This window comes from Pan paniscus, chromosome 1, assembly GCF_029289425.2.
Source record: "Pan paniscus chromosome 1, NHGRI_mPanPan1-v2.0_pri, whole genome shotgun sequence".
In the NCBI taxonomy this organism is placed as follows: domain Eukaryota; kingdom Metazoa; phylum Chordata; class Mammalia; order Primates; family Hominidae; genus Pan; species Pan paniscus.
Genome location: NC_073249.2, coordinates 209,531,010 through 209,548,594, shown reverse-complemented (window position 1 = coordinate 209,548,594; position 17,585 = coordinate 209,531,010). Strand labels below are relative to the sequence as shown.

General features: G+C 52.6%; 1 protein-coding gene across 8 annotated transcripts in view; it reads left to right on the top strand.

The window, feature by feature from the left end:
• Nucleotides 1-17,585, top strand: part of ARHGEF10L (Rho guanine nucleotide exchange factor 10 like) — a 158,208-nt gene that overhangs the window by 39,039 nt on the left and 101,584 nt on the right. For all 8 annotated transcript variants that reach the window (XR_008620853.2, XM_055097507.2, XM_034956671.3 and 5 more), the window contains exons 2-4: nt 1,950-2,029; nt 8,869-9,054; nt 9,855-9,888. Coding sequence is in view for 7 of the 8 variants with exons in the window: in XM_055097507.2 (XP_054953482.1) it covers nt 1,993-2,029; nt 8,869-9,054; nt 9,855-9,888 (257 nt within the window). In the remaining variant the exon portion in view is untranslated. The remainder of the gene's footprint in view (nt 1-1,949; nt 2,030-8,868; nt 9,055-9,854; nt 9,889-17,585) is intronic.

The window sequence follows — 17,585 nt, the reverse complement described above, 5'->3', positions numbered from 1 at the left end:
TTGACCCAGGAGTTCCAGGCTACAGTGAGCCATGATTGTGCCACTGCACTCCAACCTGGGAAATCGAGACCAAAGCAGCCTCAGTACCTATCGATGGGGGCTATATAAATTATACCCCCACCAAAAACACCTACCTCAAAACAAAACCAAACCTACTATGCAGCTGTTAAAAAAAGTGGGGTTGATTTCTATGTATTAGTACTATTCTGAAATCATCACTGAGATTTAGGTTAAAAAGGCAGTTGCAGCACTGTGAGTGCTGTGTGCTCCTTCTGTATGAAACAAGGCATATCTGCAGATATGCAAGTTGGCCCATGCATGGGAGAGTTCTGGAAGGATTCTTGAGAAGTCAGTAACAGTCATCTCTTCTGGGGGACTGGGGGATTAGGGCAACCAGGGTGGGAGGTTGACTAACTTTTTTTTAAAAAATTTTTTGAGACAGAGTCTTGCTCTGTTTCCCAGACTGGAGTGCGGTGGCACGGTCTTGGCTCACTGCAACCTCCGCCTCCCACGTTCAAGTGATTCTCCTGCCTCAGCCTACTGAGTAGCTGGGATTAAAGGCATGTGCCACCATGCCCAGCTAATTTTTGTATTTTTAGTAGAGATGGAGTTTCACCATGTTGGCCAGGCTGGTCTCGAACTCCTGAGCTGATGTGATCCGCCCACCTCGGCCTCCCAAAGTGCTGAGATACAGGCGTGAGACACTGTGCCCGGCTCGGAGACTAACTTTTCATTGTCTACCTGTTGTATTGTTTGAGTCTTGAAAGGTGCTAGAGTGTAGTAGCTGCTTCTGAGCACAGACTCCAGAGCCCCATGGCCTGGGTTCGAACCCTGGCTCTTCCTAGCTGTGTGATCTTGGGCAAGTTACTTAACCATTCTTGGTCTCATTTTCTCATTTATAATTTGGACTAATAGATGTTAATGTTTGTAAAGTGCTTAAAATTATGTCTGAGATATCGTTGGCAATGCAAGAATGTCTACTGTTACTAATATTGCCATTAACCTGCATTTCATTTTTGTTTAGTAAGCCAGTTTAATAAAAATAAAGCCTTTAGGAATGGAAAGGAAAACAGGAACATAGCCAGTTTGTGGCCTGGGCAGATTAGACCAGAGAGCTGGGTGCTTTCCCTCCAGGGTGCATTCTCTCCTCCACAAGATGTCTAGGAGGACAGCCCCCAGTGCACAATTGAAGGTGACAGTAGGGAGCGGGGGCAGGGTTGGCTCCAGGGCCCAGGAAGCCCACCGGAGGCATCAGCCTTTTGCTTATGTGAGCTCCCACTGTGAGGGGAGGGCGGTGCCACCTTGGGCCAGGAGGAACTGTGCCCCCACGCTGAGCATTTGGGATTCTGTCCCTGTCTTATGCCATTGGCCTCTGGAGCCATTGCTTTCCTCACACCCATGTGCCAAGGCCAGGTTACCTCCTGCCTGCTGGTCAACCCATGGGGCGGGACAGGAAGAGGCAGAGTCAGAGTGGCCTTCAGCAGGGCTACCGGAAGGGACTGACAGGAGTGGGCAGACCTAAGGGAGCCCATGCTTCCTGGGCAGCCAGGAGGAGGAAGTATCCAGCCCCATTTGTGACAGTCAGGTGTGATCTGATTCCTGGAAGGTTGGGGGCTGAGCATGATCCTGGACTCTGGGGCCAGATTTCACCTGTAAGCCAGAGGGGATGAGGACGGACACCCAGCAGGTCCCTGCAGGTCCCTTGGCACTGGCAACAGGAAGGTCTGTGGCTGCAGGGTTTTCTGGGAAGAAGGATTTGGGCTGCACAGCTGCTGATGTTTCTATGGGTTAATGATTTATGAAGGCTGGAGGCTGGGGCCTTTCTGGGGCTGCCCTGTGCTCTGAGAGCCACTGGGCTGAAGCACAGGTTGTGAGCCAGTGACTTGTCTCAGTAGCTGAAACTGCAGCCCTGACTCCAGCTAATGCGATTTCTGGTCTTCTTTCCACAGGTGTGTAGCTGGGACGGTGCTGGTCTGAGCTGGACCTTGTCTGATGGCTTCCTCCAACCCTCCTCCACAGCCTGCCATAGGTACCGTACCCAGGGCTTCCTGTCCCTCTCATCCTTTCTTAGAAGGGGGCCGCCGGGGGCCGGCGGAGGGCCTTGCTCTGGAGCAGCATGGCGCCGGGTGGGAAGTCTGCTCTGCTGGCTGCTGGCCCTGCCTGGGCCGCATCCTCTATCTCATGTTCCTTGTCTACAAAATAGAAGTAACTTTCTGCTCACGGAGGAGGCTCTGAGCAAGGGTCAATCCTTTTCCTGTCTCCCTGAGATCCGCCGGAGAGGTGAACACACGGGGTTCTCAGGCTGAAGCTTATAAATCAGGGGTGAGGAACTGAGGTTGGAGGAGAGGGTTGCGCCATAGGGTCAGGCCATTGAACAGTGGTAGCATTGCCGCATTTAGTGAAAAAAAGAGAAAGTAAAAGAAAAATACAGCCAGGCATGGTGCCTCATGCCTGTAATCCCAGCACTTTGGGAGGCCGAGGCGGGCAGATCACTTGAAGTCACGAGTTTGGGACCAGCCTGGCCAACATGGTGAAATCCCATCTCTACAAAAATACAAAAATTAGCTGGGTATGGTGTGGCACTTGTAATCTCAGCTACTTGAGAGGCTGAGGCAGGAGAATTGCTTGAACCTGGGAGATGGAGGTTGCAGTGAGCCAAGATCACACCACTGCACTCCAGCCTGGGTGACAGAGCAAGACTGTCTCAAAAAAAAAAAAAAAAAAAAAAAAAAGAAAAGAAAAAAAGAAAAAGAAAAATACATACTTATACTAACAAAATTATTCGTCGTTTATCTGAAATTCAAGTCTGTGTCCTGTATTTTATTTGGCAACCCTGGCACTGGGGCCTCAGACACTGCAGGTGGAATCCAGGCCCCGCCTGGGAGGAAATGGGCCCAGGGCTGTTTCACCCACGGCAGCAGCTTCCTGTCCTCTTGTGTCACTATGAGAGAGGCAGAATTGCAGATGGTAATGAGTGAGGGCTTTGTCATCAGCCCCATCTGAGTTTGAATCCTGACCCTGCCACTTAGACTGTGGGGCTGGTTAAGTGACATGTTGTCTCTGTGGCTTAGTTTCATCATCAGTAAACATGGGGACAATGATACCCTCTCCTGGGCTGTTGCAAGGTTTAAATATATGTCAGGCATGGGCATGGGGTAATCAATTGCTCACTGACGGGAGTGCTTATCATCGTGGGTGTCAGCAGGACAGACAGCGTGTGCCATGCCCTGCACCCCTGGGAGAGCCAAATGATGCATCTCCTCCTCCCTGAGCCTCGGGGTTCTTCTTGGGCGGGGGGTGGGGAGCAGCACAGCAGACCTGTCTTCCCTGTGGCAATGGGTGGCTTCCTAGGGTCCCTCGCCTCCTGGACTCGCTTGTATTTTCTCACAAGGACCGGGTCTGTCCAGGAACATCAGAGGCATGAGTGACCAGCTCTGGCTGTGCCACCTTTGCAGGCTATTAGGAAGGGCTTCCTTCAGCTCTCAGCTGTGCTGGGATGGGCCTCCTGAGTTTTCCTTCTGATAAGGAGCAATGCCTGATTGCCGGGGGGAGGATAGAAGGCGGCCTTGGAGACAAGCACATCTCACCTCCCAATTCATGACTGGGATTTGGGTCCCAGCATGCCTGGCCTTGCCCCATCCCGCCCCTGCTGCCATGGGCACCTGTTCCCTTTCCTCTCCCCACCAAGAGGCCTGAACCTGAACATGGGGAGTGAGAAAAAAAAATTTATGACTAAGTCAATTCTGTTCTGTTCAGCAAACATTTGACAAATATTTGTTGTTCCAGCTCTTTCTAATATTGCTGGCTAGTATCATCTGGGTGAACCCAGCTCTTTGCCATTTTCTCATTCTCTGAGAGCTTCCCATTACCTTCCCAAATTAAATTCAAATTCCTGAGTAGGGGATTCCCCACGCACCTTGTCAACTGTCTAATGACCTTCATTCCTGCGCGTGTCTTCAGCACCCCCGGGGCACTTGGTGTTTGTTCTCTGTCTTTGCTGTGGCCTCTGCCTGGAATCCACGCTTTAGTTGGAGCTTGTCAGGCCTTTTCTCATCCTTTAAGGCTCAGTGCAAGGGCATCCTCATCCTCGGAGCCCTTCCTGAAGCCCCAGAGAGCCCCAGCCCCTTCCTCTTGGCACCGTCTCAGTCTCTGAGGTTTTAGGTTTTCTCCTGCTGGCTCTGTCCTGTCAGCCTCACAGTGAGCTCCGGAGGGGAGCTCACAGTCACCCACCCCGAACCCCAGGACTGTGTCTTACCTTTCCTTCCCCCTCCCTGCCCACTGGATGCTGGGAGCTGCTCACTGCATGCATGGATAACTGAAGCTATTTGTCCTCTTAAAGGGAGGAGGTGCAGGCCAGGCACAGTGGCTCATGCCTATAATCCTAGCACTTTGAGAAACCTTGCTTGAGCTCCGGAGTTTGAGACCAGTCTGGACAACAGAGTGGAACCCTGTCTCTACAAAAAATGAAAAAAAAAAAAAAATAGCTGGGCATGGTGATGCTACCTGGGAGTCTAAAGTAGGAGGATCACTTGAGCCCAGGAGGTTGAGGCTGCAGTGAGCCATGATCACACCACTGCCCTCCAGCCTGGGTGACAGAGTGAGCTTCATTTAAAAAAAAAAAAAAAAAAAAAAAGAAGGTGTAGAAATGACCTGAGTCCCTGGACATGGCTGGGGGCAGGGTTGCCTGAGGCCGGGTCTTGCCTGTGAGTTGGAGAGGACTGCCCTTCTCACCCAGCAGCAGGGACTGGGCTATGACAAGGCTATAATCATAATAATAACAGTGATAATGGTGGTAATAATACGACAGTGATGATGTAATGATGGTGATAATAATAAGCAGAATCATCATCGTCAGAAAAGCTAACATTTGATGAGCACGCACCCTGCACCAGGTGCTTTATTTATGTTCATTCATTCCCTCCTCCCAACAACCCTGTGAGATAGTTGCTGTTATTGTCCTCATTTTACAGATCAGGAAACTAGGAGGGGGTCAAATAACCCGACACTCATCCAGCTGGAACCTGGGTGAGCTGGAGTCTGAGCTGAACCCAGGTGGTCTGACTCTAAAACCTTAGTCACTGCAGTGACACCATCCACATATAAAGGGAGACCCCCACCCCCACTCCCTGCCCAGCAGATTCACTTAGGCAAGGACCAGTGGGCACTGAGAGGCTAAGAAAACCCTGCATAAGTCAGGATGGGCCTATAGCTGGTACCCCCAAAATAGTGGGTAGGGACTTTGTGGTCATTTATTCCAGTATTTAAACAAATTTTTTTTTGAGACAGGATTTTGCTCTGTTACCCAGGCTGGAGTACAATGGTGTGATCATGGCTCACTGCAGCCTCAAACTCCTGGGCTCAAGCCTTTCTCCTGCTTCAGCCTCCTGAGTAGCTGAGACTGCAGGCACATACCACCACACCCAGCTGATTTTAAAATTACTAAAAAATTTTTACTTTTGTTTATTTTTTTTTGAGACAGAGTCTCGCTTTGTCACCCAGGCTGGGGTGCAGTGGCACAATCATGGCTCAGTGCAGCCTTGAACTCCTGGGTTCAAGTGATCCCTCCACCTCAGCCTCCCAAGTAGCTGGGACTACAGGTGTATGCTACTACACCCGGCTAATTTTCTCATTTTTAGTAGAGACAAGGTCTTACCATGTTACCTGGGCTGGTCACAAGCTTTTGAGCTGAAGCCATCCTCCTGCCCCAGGCTCCCAAAGTGCTGGGATTACAGGCGTGAGCCACAGCACCCAGCCTATGTTTTAAACTTTGAAAATTACCACCCATAGACATGACAACAGGGGGACAAATGCTTATCACGTGCCTCCTATATGCTGGACATTACACTAGATGCTGAGGATGCAACAGCAAACAAAACAGACAAAAATACCTGCCCTCGTGAAGCTTATATTCGAGTAGAGGAGACAGACAGCAACACAAATAGCATATAGCATCATATGCTGACAACAGCCATAGAGAAAGGTAAAGTAGGCAGGGCAAACTGGGAGTCTCAGCAGGTCTCTATGGCAGCGTGCAGTAGAGATGCCGCAGCATGCAGAGAGATGATGCGCAGTAAAGATCTGAAAGAGGGGAGAGCAGGAGAAGATACTCGAAGGAAGAACGTGCTAGGCCCTGGGGCTGCGGGTGCAAAGGTCCTGAGGCAGGAGCATGCCTGGCACATTTGTGGTACAGGAAGGAGATCAGTGTGGCTGGAGTGGAGGGAGCAAGGGATGAGCAGAAGATTCTACGCACATGTGCACGTGTGCGTGCACACACACACACACACACACCCCTACCCAATGTGTATATGTAACTGAAACAGAAGTGTCAAAACCAATATTGAAATTATACCAAGGTGAATTCATTAGTATCACAATACACTATTTTTTAAACATCTGAAATAATTCAATACCAAATGTATTTTATTTGGTATTATAATATCAAAAAGATACCCCATATGATTTTATTAATATTAGAATACAATGTTTAGAAACATCTGAAACAAAACAAGCTATCAATCCAAACACCAAATACAATGCTGATTGGGAATCCCCTAATTAAACTTATGAGCTACCAGGGGTTGGGAACTGCGTCCGAAAACCACAGATCCAGCTCCCACCCAAGCCCTTTCTGTCAGCGCAGGGCAGAATGTCTGAGGGCTTAGTAGAAGAGTATGGAGGGTGAATGGAGCTGGGTTCCAGTCCATCCCCATCCTCTTAGCTGCTGACTGTGGGCACATTGCTTTGCTTCTGTCTCTGGGGTCTTGGGTAAATGGAGGTGATCCTGAGGCTGGATCAGGAAGCTGCCTGGGGCACAGCTTGGGCTCTCTCAGGACTTGTTTCTTGACACCTGGGGAAGGAGTTTGCTCTACAGGCCACATCGCTGCCCAGAGTCGACCCCTGCTGACCTGGCCTGTGGGATCCCCAAAGCCCCAGGAGGAGTGGCTGTGTCTCCTCCTCCGTGGCCTCAGAGGAAGTTGGGTACTTCTCATTCTGGGGAGGGAGGGTGTACTCTGGGCTTCCATTGCAGTCCAGCAGCTGAAGAAGGGGTTTCCTACATCTGCCCCCAAAATATTATGCTCTGGGAACCTCCAGGTCATTGTAGGGGAGTGACTGGATTTTTCTAGTCCAAGAGACTGTTGGAATCAGATATGTCCATCTGTCCATCTGTTCATCTGCTGGACCATCTGTCCATCTCTCTGTTCCAGCCACCTCCTCACCCATCACTCATCCATCCATCTAATGTTTATTGAGCATTTGCTAGGGCTGGGTCCGCAGACCTATGGGCTAGAAAATCCTGTTTGTCCTCAAGGATCTGCGGCTGTTGTTGTCATAATCCTTACATATACAGGCACTGTGCCGAGGGCTACTCCTACCCAGTGGTTCTCTGATAGTGGTGATTTTACCCTCCAGGGGGACATATGACAATGTGTGGAGACATTTTTGGTTGTCACAGCTGGAGGGTCCCCTGGGCCTGTAGGGGGTAGAAGCCAGGGATGCTGCTAATCGTCCTACAGTGCACAGGATAGCCCCCCTCTCCACCCACAAAAAGAATTATCCAGTCCCAAGTATCAATTGTACCAAGGTTGCGAAAACCTAAGCTGCAGCTCAGCTGATGTTCATGTCAGCCTTATGGGGAAAGTGCTGTTTTTATTCTCCAGTTTGCAGAGGAAACCAAGATTCAGAGAGGCAAAGTGACTTGCTCAGAACCACACAGCTAGCAGGGAGCTCAGACAGGGCCATGTGAGCGCAGAGCTCATGCCTAAGCTGTGTGTCATGTGCCCACGAGAGGGCTGCTTAGGGCGGTCAGCTTGGCAGATGTTTAAAAACAGAACCAAACTGCCCGTTGGTTTTGCAATGGTTTGCATAAGGTAGGGGATGGAGTTATTGAACTCCTGAAGTTCCATTCAGCCCAGAGTTTAGGAAGGAAGTCTTCTAGGAAGAGGACTGGGGAACCTCCACGTGGTGAAATGGCTGGAAATGGCTTCTCGTGCTCTCTAGGATAGAGAATTCATCCCTTCACTCATGTAACAAAAGCCGCTGAGCTCCTGGTCTGGGCCGGTCCAGGACCAGACAGTAGAGGGGACAGACAGGTGAGATGTCTGCTCTCAGGGATCCGAGCTTGGTGGGGAGTACAAACAAGGGGCAGGGGCAGAGAAGGAGAGGCCACACCTCCTGTGGTAGGGTAGGCGGGGACAGTCTCTCTGCTTGAGTTGAGCTTTAATGGGAGAGGAGGACAGGAGTTCATAGTCATGAAAGGGGTTCCCCAGGAGGGTAAAAGCAGGGAATGAGGCCTAGCAAGCTGACCTCCATGCTGAGAGCTTGGTGCCTTCCCCTGCCCCAGCCAGTCTGTGCCCTAGTACCTGCAAGCTGGCTGCCTCCAAGTCCAGGCATTCCCAGGCAGCTGTGTTTCCTGCTGCTGCACATACCAAATAAAGTGTAGTGGGAAGGATGCGCTGTCTGTGCTCATTTGCACACACAAAGCACACAGACACATCAACACACAAACATACAATAAGCTTGTGCTCACGCATAAACACACATTTAAAAAGACCCCTTGCTCACAAAACAGGGAAACACGAAATAAGAAGAGGAAAGATATACATTGAAGTACTGAGGTGCACAGGCTCGCCCTGGGAGCACACTCCCTTCCCTCCCTCAACTGCCACTTGCTTAGAGACCTAACCCAACCCCCTCCCCCCGGCCTTACCAGCACCGTAGGGCCATGTGGCTTGAGTTTGATGGCTCTCATTCCCTGGCTCAGACCTGAGGTGCTCACCCAGTTCCAGCCATGCCCACCTACCCCAGCCATCTCTCCATTGACCAAACCTCGGAGATCCTGCAGCCTGGCCAACTCCTTCTCTCTTCCAGGAGATCAGCTGGTTCCAGGAGTCCCAGGCCCCTCCTCTGAGGCAGAGGACGACCCAGGAGAGGCCTTTGAGTTTGATGACAGTGATGATGAAGAGGACACCAGCGCAGCCCTGGGCGTCCCCAGCCTTGCTCCTGAGAGGGACACAGACCCCCCACTGATCCACTTGGACTCCATCCCTGTCACTGGTAAGATGTTTCTGGGAACTTCCGGTCCTGGGGCTACAGGGAGCATGGAGAACTGGGCGGAAGCTCCAGGCTCTCAGGGATGCCTGGTGGCCCCTCCGCTGTCCCCAGAAAGCAGGAAGGGAAAAGCCAGTGGGAAGAAGCTGCAGTCTATGGCTTCCCTGGTGAATTGGAAATTCCTAGCATTCCTGCAACATCTGGCGCACTTTGGCACATTGTAAATGGAAGTGGTTGGCCTGAGTTTTGCTTTGGAGACAGTTGCTGCCCAGAGCTTGTGTCTCTGAAGTCCTCCCTGCAGCTTCTCCTAAAGAATCCACACCAGCCAGAAGAGCAGCCCCCCAGAGGTCCCCTCTCCTGTCTGCCTTGGGGAGCTGGCAACCCTGGGGGGCAGGAGGGCCCTGATAAGCTGGTGTTAAATAGCAGCTTCTGGGCTCTTAGAGTCTGTTATCTGAGAGAGAGAATCTGGGGACTGGACCAGCTGGAACTTCCTGCAGGCTTGGGGACAGCGGGCTCCTGGAGCAGCTGGGGGTGGAGGGCAGGCCCAGAGCAGGCAGGGTGGCTGCCACGGGTTCTGGCTGGAGTTCGGAAGTGGGCCACGGGGTGGGTGGGGGTGGTGCAGGCCAGGTAGGGGAGCTGATGACTGAGCCAGGGCTGGGGGAGGGAGGCGGGGCTCAGCAGGCACCCAGACTGGCCAGGCCCCGTCTGCGGCGCCCCTGGGGAGGCTGGGAAAGGGGCGGGGAAGGCCTGAGTGCTTGGGGCCAGCCTCTGGCCTGAGAGGCTCTCTGTCTGCTCTTCTTTTGCAGACCCAGACCCAGCAGCTGCTCCACCCGGCACAGGGTAAGTGAACCTTGCTCCTTTGCTTTGGCGGTTGGAAACAGGGAGACACGGGGCAGTGGGTGGGGATGGGGTGGAGCTGAGGCCCAGAGGACCCGACTGGTCTTTGGCTAAGGAGGAAAGCATTTCACTGAGGCCCTGTGCCCTGGGGGAAGAGGTCAGTTCCAGAAACTCATGGTACTTTTTCCTTTATTTTGCCCACAAACCTCTGAAACCGCAGGAGGCAGGCCTGGCTCCAAACCCTACCTCTGTGGCCTTGGAGGAGTCACAGAAACTCTCCAAGTGTCAGTCTGTTTGCGGCTGAAAGGGAAACAATGAGAGCACCCCCTCTGTTGGGTTTGTCTTGGAGAAGCGAATGGCTGGAGGGTCCCCAGTGTGTGTGTGTGTGTGTGTGTGTGTGTGTGTGTGTGTGTGTGTGTGTGTGTGTAGTGGGGGAGGTTGGGTGGGTTTGAGGGTGGGGGGGGTGCAGCCCATTGTAATTATTTTTGCAGTTGCCATTCGTCTTGTTAATATCATTCCCATTCCTATGACAGTTGCTATTAGGGACCCTGCCCTCTGTGCCTGGGAGCCTGTCAGAGGCAGTGTAGCCTAGTGGTTAGGAGCCTGGATGTTGGGGTGAGGGCCTGCGTCTTGGCTGTGGCCCCCACACTGGCCACAGGTCCTCATGTCAGTCAAGTCCCCCTTTGGTTTTCTCATCTGTAAAATGGGCCATCGGGTAAGATGCCCAGCCTCGTGGTAGGTGCCTAATCAAGGCATTTGCTTTTTATCACAGTTCTTCTTTGTCTTCTGCAAGTCAGGTCTGGGTTGGAAGGGTAATTGGGCAACTGGAGGTGGTGGGAGCTGAGGCCTCTCAGGACCAGGTGCTTAGAGCCTCCTTGCCTAAGCAGTGGAGGGGTCTAGGCTCCAAATGAATGGCCCAAGCATCTGGAACCCTGAATTTAAATCCTCACTACCCTGGTGAGGGGAGGCATGTCTGAGCCCTGCTTTGTCTTCCTGGGGTGCCCCAAACTGAGCAAGAGGGGCTAATTCTCAGGGTGATGTCACCCAACGGGAGGTTTCAGAGATGCAGGTTGCAGTCCCAGGCCCCCAGAGGAGAAGTCCTTCATGTGCTCATTTGCTGTCCAGAGTGGGTGGACTTGGGGAGGGTTTCTCCTGAGCTTGCTACTGTGTAATTAAGGTCAGAATTAGGGGCCAGCCTCTCCTTCCTGATTAGGGACCTGAAATGAATCAGCAGCCATTCGTCCTGCACCTGGGCTGGGAAGGGCCGTGATGGCTGCAGTCTTCCAAGGGTTTATATCTCCAGGGTGGGCCAGGGGTGAAGTTGTGGAGAAACGCAGTCTGGTGGCAGATGCAGATGCGTCAGAGTGGGACAGAGACGGACGCCCAGGGAGCTGGGACACTGACTGGAGGGGAGCAAGGATGGGGCCATCAGGGAAGACTTCTGGGCCAGGTCCTGGCTCAGCAAGTGAATGGAAATTCTCCATTCAGGATGGCAGAGGGGCAGGGGGAGTGCCCGCTGAGGAAGCCCCTGAGCAGAGGTACAGGGCTGGCACACATGGTGGTCAGCACACTCACTTCCTTCAAGCTACCCTCCTGGAGACCCCAGGAGTTAGGCGATGTGCTCAGGGTTCCATGTAGATAAGTAGATGCTCATTCAGAAGAGAGACCAAGGCCCCTCTGACACCGAGGCCAGGCGCTGGGCCACCGTGCTTCTCTGCCTCCAGGAGCTCATGCGCTGGTCCCTGATGAGAGGGTGTGGCTGGCTTCATAGGAATGATCTGATTGTGTGTACATTTTTTGAGGAAAGATTTTTGCCCACTCAGAGATGATCTCTGAGCTCTTGGGAGAGTGGCGTCTAAGCAGTCGGTGGAATGTTCCATAGGACCCTCCTGGGGAGGCTTGTGCGGCAGTGCCTGGTGCGTGATTCCTGGTGAGGTCCCTTCCCTTGACATGAGAGCAGAGCAAAAAGAGCCGGCTCTTCGCTCCCCCAACATGGAGATCTTGTGAGGGCGGAGGGGTGTGCAGGTGTGTCTCTCCACCAGCAGTTGCCTCTATGGGGACAGGGACTTTTTGATTTTTTGGAGGGGGATGTTTTGTTTGCTGCCAAACCTCATGGCTTAGCAGAGTGGCAGGCACGGGGTGAGTGCCAAAGACGTCCTTGTTGAACGAATGATGGACAGAAGGACAAGGAGGGTCTGTGTTCCATGGAAGCAAGGAGAAAACAAACAGCATGTCAGACCTGGTGAAGTGGCTCACGCCTGTAATCCCAGCACTTTGGGAAGTCAAGGTGGGTGGACCACCGAGGTCAGGAGTTCAAGACCCAGCCTGGCCAACATGGTGAAACCCCGTCTCTACAAAAAATACAAAAATTAGCCGGTTCTGGTGAACGGTGCCTGTAATTCCAGCTACTGGGGAGGCTGAGGCAGGAGAATCGCTTGAACCTGGGAGGTGGAGGTTGCAGTGAGGCGAGATTGCGCCATTTCACTCCAGCCTGTGTGACAAAGCGAGACTCTGTCTCAAAAACAAACAAACAAACAAACAAACAAAACCAACCAAAGAATACCACCCCACCCCCCTACCCCCAAACGAATGGCATGTCAATAGGGTTTCTATTGGATTCTGACTCTGGCAGCTGTAGAGGCCAAGACAGAGGCCAGGGAAGGGAAGCGCAGAGTGGTTGTGTGGCCCAAGGCCACATGGCTAGAGCCACCTGACCTCACTGGTGCTGATGGTGCTGTGCTGAGCCACAGGCTGTGCTAAGTTCTCTGTGTACATTATCTCTTTTTGTTGTTGTTTGAAACAGGGTCTCACTCTGTTGCCCATGCTGGAGTGCAGTTTTGTGATCATGGCTCACTGCATCCTTGACCTTCCAGGCTTGAGCGATTCTCCTGCCTTAGCCTCCCGAGTAGCTGAGACTACAGGCATGTGCCACCACGCCTGGCTATTTTTTTTTTTTTTTTTTTTTCTGAGACAGTTTTGCTCTTGTTGCCCAGGCTGGAGTGCGGTGGCGCCATCTCGGCTCACTGCAACCTTTGCCTCCTGGGTTCAAGTGATTCTCCTGCCTAGCCTCCTGAGTAGCTGGGATTACAGGTGTGTGCCACCACACCGAGCTAATTTTTTGTATTTTTAGTAGAGATGGGGTTTCATCATGTTGGCCAGGCTGGTCTTGAGCTCCTAACCTCAGGTGATCCACCCACCTCGGCCTCCCAAAGTGCAGGGATTATAGGCGTGAGGCACCGCGCCCGGCCTAACTTTCATATTTTTTATAGAGATGGAGGTCTCACTCTGTTGCCCAGGCTGGTCTTGAACTCTTGGCTCAAGCAATCCTCCTGCCTTGGTGTCCCAAAGTGCTGGGATTACAGGCATGAACCACTGCATCTGGCCCGTATTATCTTATTACTTGTACCCCTAGGAGCCCTAGAAGACAGGAACTATTGAATATGCCCATTTTGCAGATGAGCAGCTGAGGCTTAGAGAACTGAAGTAATTTACCCAAATCTCATGGAGCTAGTAAATGGCAGGGCTGGGACTAGGACTGTCTGCCCTCAAAGCTGTCTACTGAGGCCCACAGGGTTTGCTTCTCCTGGTGGACTCTGAAGCACGTGCACTCATCTCCACCCTGAGCTCTCGCTGGGGGAGTCGTGGTTGAAAGAGCAGCCCTGAGTACCCAGCAGTGCCTGGGAAACGTGAGCGCCACAGATCGCTGGCTTCCTGTGTTTTTCCTGGACTCAGGCCTGCACCCCTCACCTCTGAGTGCAATAGCCCCATGGACTCCGGCCCCCTCTGGAGTTGTTTGCTTTTCCTGTTTAGTTTTGCCTTTATCCCCCTGTGACCTCAGCACTTTTCTGTGGGTCAGGGTTTTGGCTCCTGGCCCTGGTCGCAGGGATTCTCATGGGCTCCCTGAAGGTACCTGGCCTACCCCTTCCTGGGCTTTTCTGGATAAGACGGTTGTACTGCCTGTTGGCTAGTGTCTCTCATTGGGGCCTGGAGCCAGGGGAAGGGATGGGGCAGCCGTATTCTGGGAGAGGACAGGGAGACTCATCCTCCCTGGATGTATCAGGGGCTGAGAGGATCAGGCCAAGAGGAGACCAGGCTCAGCAAAGCAGTATTGGCACAGGATGGAAACAGGGCGCTGGTGGCCTGTGGCTTCTGAGACTGCTAGGTGTGGGGGACATAGGGGCTCATGGGAAGGGCAGGTCAGCAAGGCCGGAGTGGGTCTGCAGCGTCTGGAGGAAATCTTCAAGATTTTCCAGATTGCCGCAGACCTAGTCTGGAGTTGTTTGGAATCCTGGGCTTCTCCTTACATGTGCTGTTTCCCAAATCTGGAACATTTGAGCCTCCTGTGTCCTGTCCCGCAGGGTCCATGCGGGACGTGAGGCATGGCAGATACCGGCTCTCCGCCCATGGAGTCCCCCATGGGAGGGTTATGGGGACTAGGTCTTTCTTTCCATTAAAAATCTTTCTTTAAAGGTCCCTTGCCAAATCCATAAATTGGACAAGCTTGTTTTTGTGTTTTCTTGCCTTCTTTTCCTCCTCCGAGGGTAGAAACAAGGGCTCCCAGTTTCCAGTCAGAGCCAGGACCTTTGGATCCCAGGCCCTTTGAGGACCCCCACAGCCTCTTCACTGAAAAAGGCACTTGCAGGGTACCTGGTTGGCGCATCTCTTCATGGTATAAATATGCCTTCAAGGAATCCTGTGACGTTCCTCCCTGCATCCCTGCAGCGGTGGGACTCTGCCTCACTCGTTTTTTATCCCAGTGCCTGGCAGAGATGGTGCAACAATACTAACAGCCTACACGTGCACGGACTTTACAGTTTGCATCTCATTTTGATTCTCACAACTGTGGGAGGCAGAATCATGGCCCTTCCACCCCTTGGAGATTTCCACGTCTTCATCCCCAGCACCTGTGAATCTGTGACGCTGCGTGGCAAAGGGACTTGGCAGATGTGATTAAGTGAGGGGTTTTGAGATGGGGAGATGACCCTGGGTTATCCGTGGGCCCAGTGGCACCACAAGGGTTGTGACAAGAGGGAGAGAGGAGGGCCAGAGTCAGAAAGAGGTGGGAAGATGCCACGCTCCTGGCCTTGGAAATGGAGGACGGGATTGTGACCAAGGAATGCAGGTGGTTTCTCGAGGCTGGGAAAGGTGGGGGATGGCTTCTCCCCTGGAGCTGCCCCTGCTGAAACCTCGCTTTTAGTGAGAGCACAGCCCTGCCGAAACCTCGCTTTTAGCCCTGCGAACCCCTTGACGGCCTTCTGACTTCCACACCTGTGAGAATAGATTTGTGTTGTAAGTCACTAAGTTCGTGGTCATCTGTTACAGCAGCCATAGGAAACTAACACGACAGCCCTGGAAAGAGGAAATTATCGTGGGCACCATTTTGCAGACCAGACCCAGGAGAGGGCGTCACTTGTCTGTGGGGCTGGGCTGGCAGGCATGGTGCTTGGGCTCAAAGCCTCAGGCCAGGGGCTCTGTTTGCTCTTCCTCTATGGCCCTGTCTGTGCATCTAGGATGGTGCTCTGCTGACTGGCCGGTATTCCCCTGCCCTTCCCTTGCGTCTTCCTGTCCTTTCATCCAGCACCTCTTTACTGAGTGACTGCGATGGGGGCTGACATGCTCTGCCAGGCCATGTTATTTTTATGTGCCTGTGTGTGTGTTTGGCTCTAGGGCCAGATCATAATGGCCTGAATGTACCCAGCACTTCTTACCTGCTGCGCTCTGAGAGCTTTCCCTCCCCAGTGCCATTCATCCTTGCAACACTCTCACAGGACAGGCGCTGATATAATCTGCATTCTAGAGATGTGGGAACTGGCACAGAGAGGACATGACATCAGCCCAAGGTCACAGAGAAAGATGGGCAGAGCCAGAGTTAACCCCAGCTGGCTTCCAGAACCTGTGTTCTAATCCCTCTGGCGCAACCGTCTCCCACACGGAGCTGGTTTGGATCCCGCCTGCCCTACATGTTAGCTGCATGACCCAGGACATGCTCTTTGGCTTCTCTGCCTAACCCTCAGTTTCTTTTCTTTTCTTTCTTTTTCTTTTTTTGAGATGGAGTCTCTGTCGCCCAGGCTGGAGTGCAGTGGCGTGATCTTGGCTCACTCCAACCTCTGCTCTGCCCCCTGGGTTCAAGTGATTCTTCTGCCTCGGCCTCCCGAGTAGCTGGGATTACAGGCACCCGCCACCATGCCCGGCTAATTTTTTTCTATTTTTAGTAGAAACAGGGTCTCACCCTGTTGACCAGGCTGGTTTCAAACTCCTGACCTCAAGTGATCTGCCTGCCTTGGCTTCCCAAAGTGCTAGGATTATAGGTGTGAGCCACCGTACCCGGCCCCCTCAGTTGCTAATCTCTGTAAAGCAGGGTGATGAGACTCACTGGATGGCACTGTTGGTGGGGATGAAATGAGATGGGAGAGATTAGGTGCTTACTCAGTGAGCTGCTCATTGTCACTGTCTCCAAAGGGTGTGGATCTGTCTGGGGCTGACTCCAGGCACAAGGGACCCCTCCCTGGCCTGTGCATTGCTTAGCATTACCTGAGATGCTCTTCAGTCCATCCCTCCTCCCTACCTCCTCCTCTCTCTTCCTTTTTAAAAAAAATATAGTTTGTTGTAGAAAAATTAGAAAGTACAGAAAATGATAGACTAAAAGCAACTTTTAATCCTACCATGGTGTGTTTCTGTCCAGCTTCTTTGCTAGGCATGTATGCAAGTATGCATGATTGTTTTTATAGAACTGTGGTTTATTGCACATGCTCTTTCGTGGCTCACCTTTTTTTTTTAAAGCTAATTACATATCATGAGCATTTCCCCAGGGGAACTTGTATTGTTTTGCAACAACCCACATGGCTCTCGATACATTCTTGCCAGGGGTGCAGGGCCTCTCCATGTCTGACCGAGCCCTGGGGCCCCTGAGATGTCAGGGAGGGAGGTGCATATGCCACAGAGCAGGAGGCCAGAGGCTGGGCTTTGGCCCAGCATGTGTGTGGGGGGCCACCTGTACAGAGATGGCTCCCCAGAGGCCTCGATACTCACTCCCTGCTGAGGTCTGTGATATGATGCCACCTGAGGGCCACTCTGAGACTTCCCCTGGGGGGCTTCTCACTGCTCTCTACTCATCCAGTAACGGAACCTGTGACCATGTGTGGGGTGGCACAGGAGAGACACACGGGGTCCTGGAAGCCCTCTGTGCACAGGATGGGCGGCCACAGAGGGAAGAGGGAACACATGCAGGTGAGGCCCCCGCGCCTGGAGGAGAGGCAGAGGGAAAGAGGGGGCGGGGAAGCAGCACACATGAGGCCGTACCACGTGCCAGCCCCTGTGCCAGAGGATTTACATGCCTTCTTTATTTACTCTGTACCAGAACCCTGTGAGGGAGGTAGTGTTGCCTCATTTTACAGATATGGAAATTGAGGCATGGAGAAATGCTAAGTGCTTTATCTGCATCATCTCACTGAATCCTCACAGCTGGAAGTAGGACTGATACTTCACCCTGGTCCACATTCAGTAACTTGTCCCCGTGCACACAGCCAAGTGGCTGAGCCACAGTCATATCCCAGGTCGTGGCCCCGGGGTGCTTACTTCTTCCCCCCTCACTCCTGGGAGCCCTGGTTCTCAACCCTGGCTGCATGCTGCAGCCTGCAGGGAGCTTACCCCTGACCAACAGTCAGAGTCTCTGGGGCGGGGGCCCTGGCGCCCACATCTTC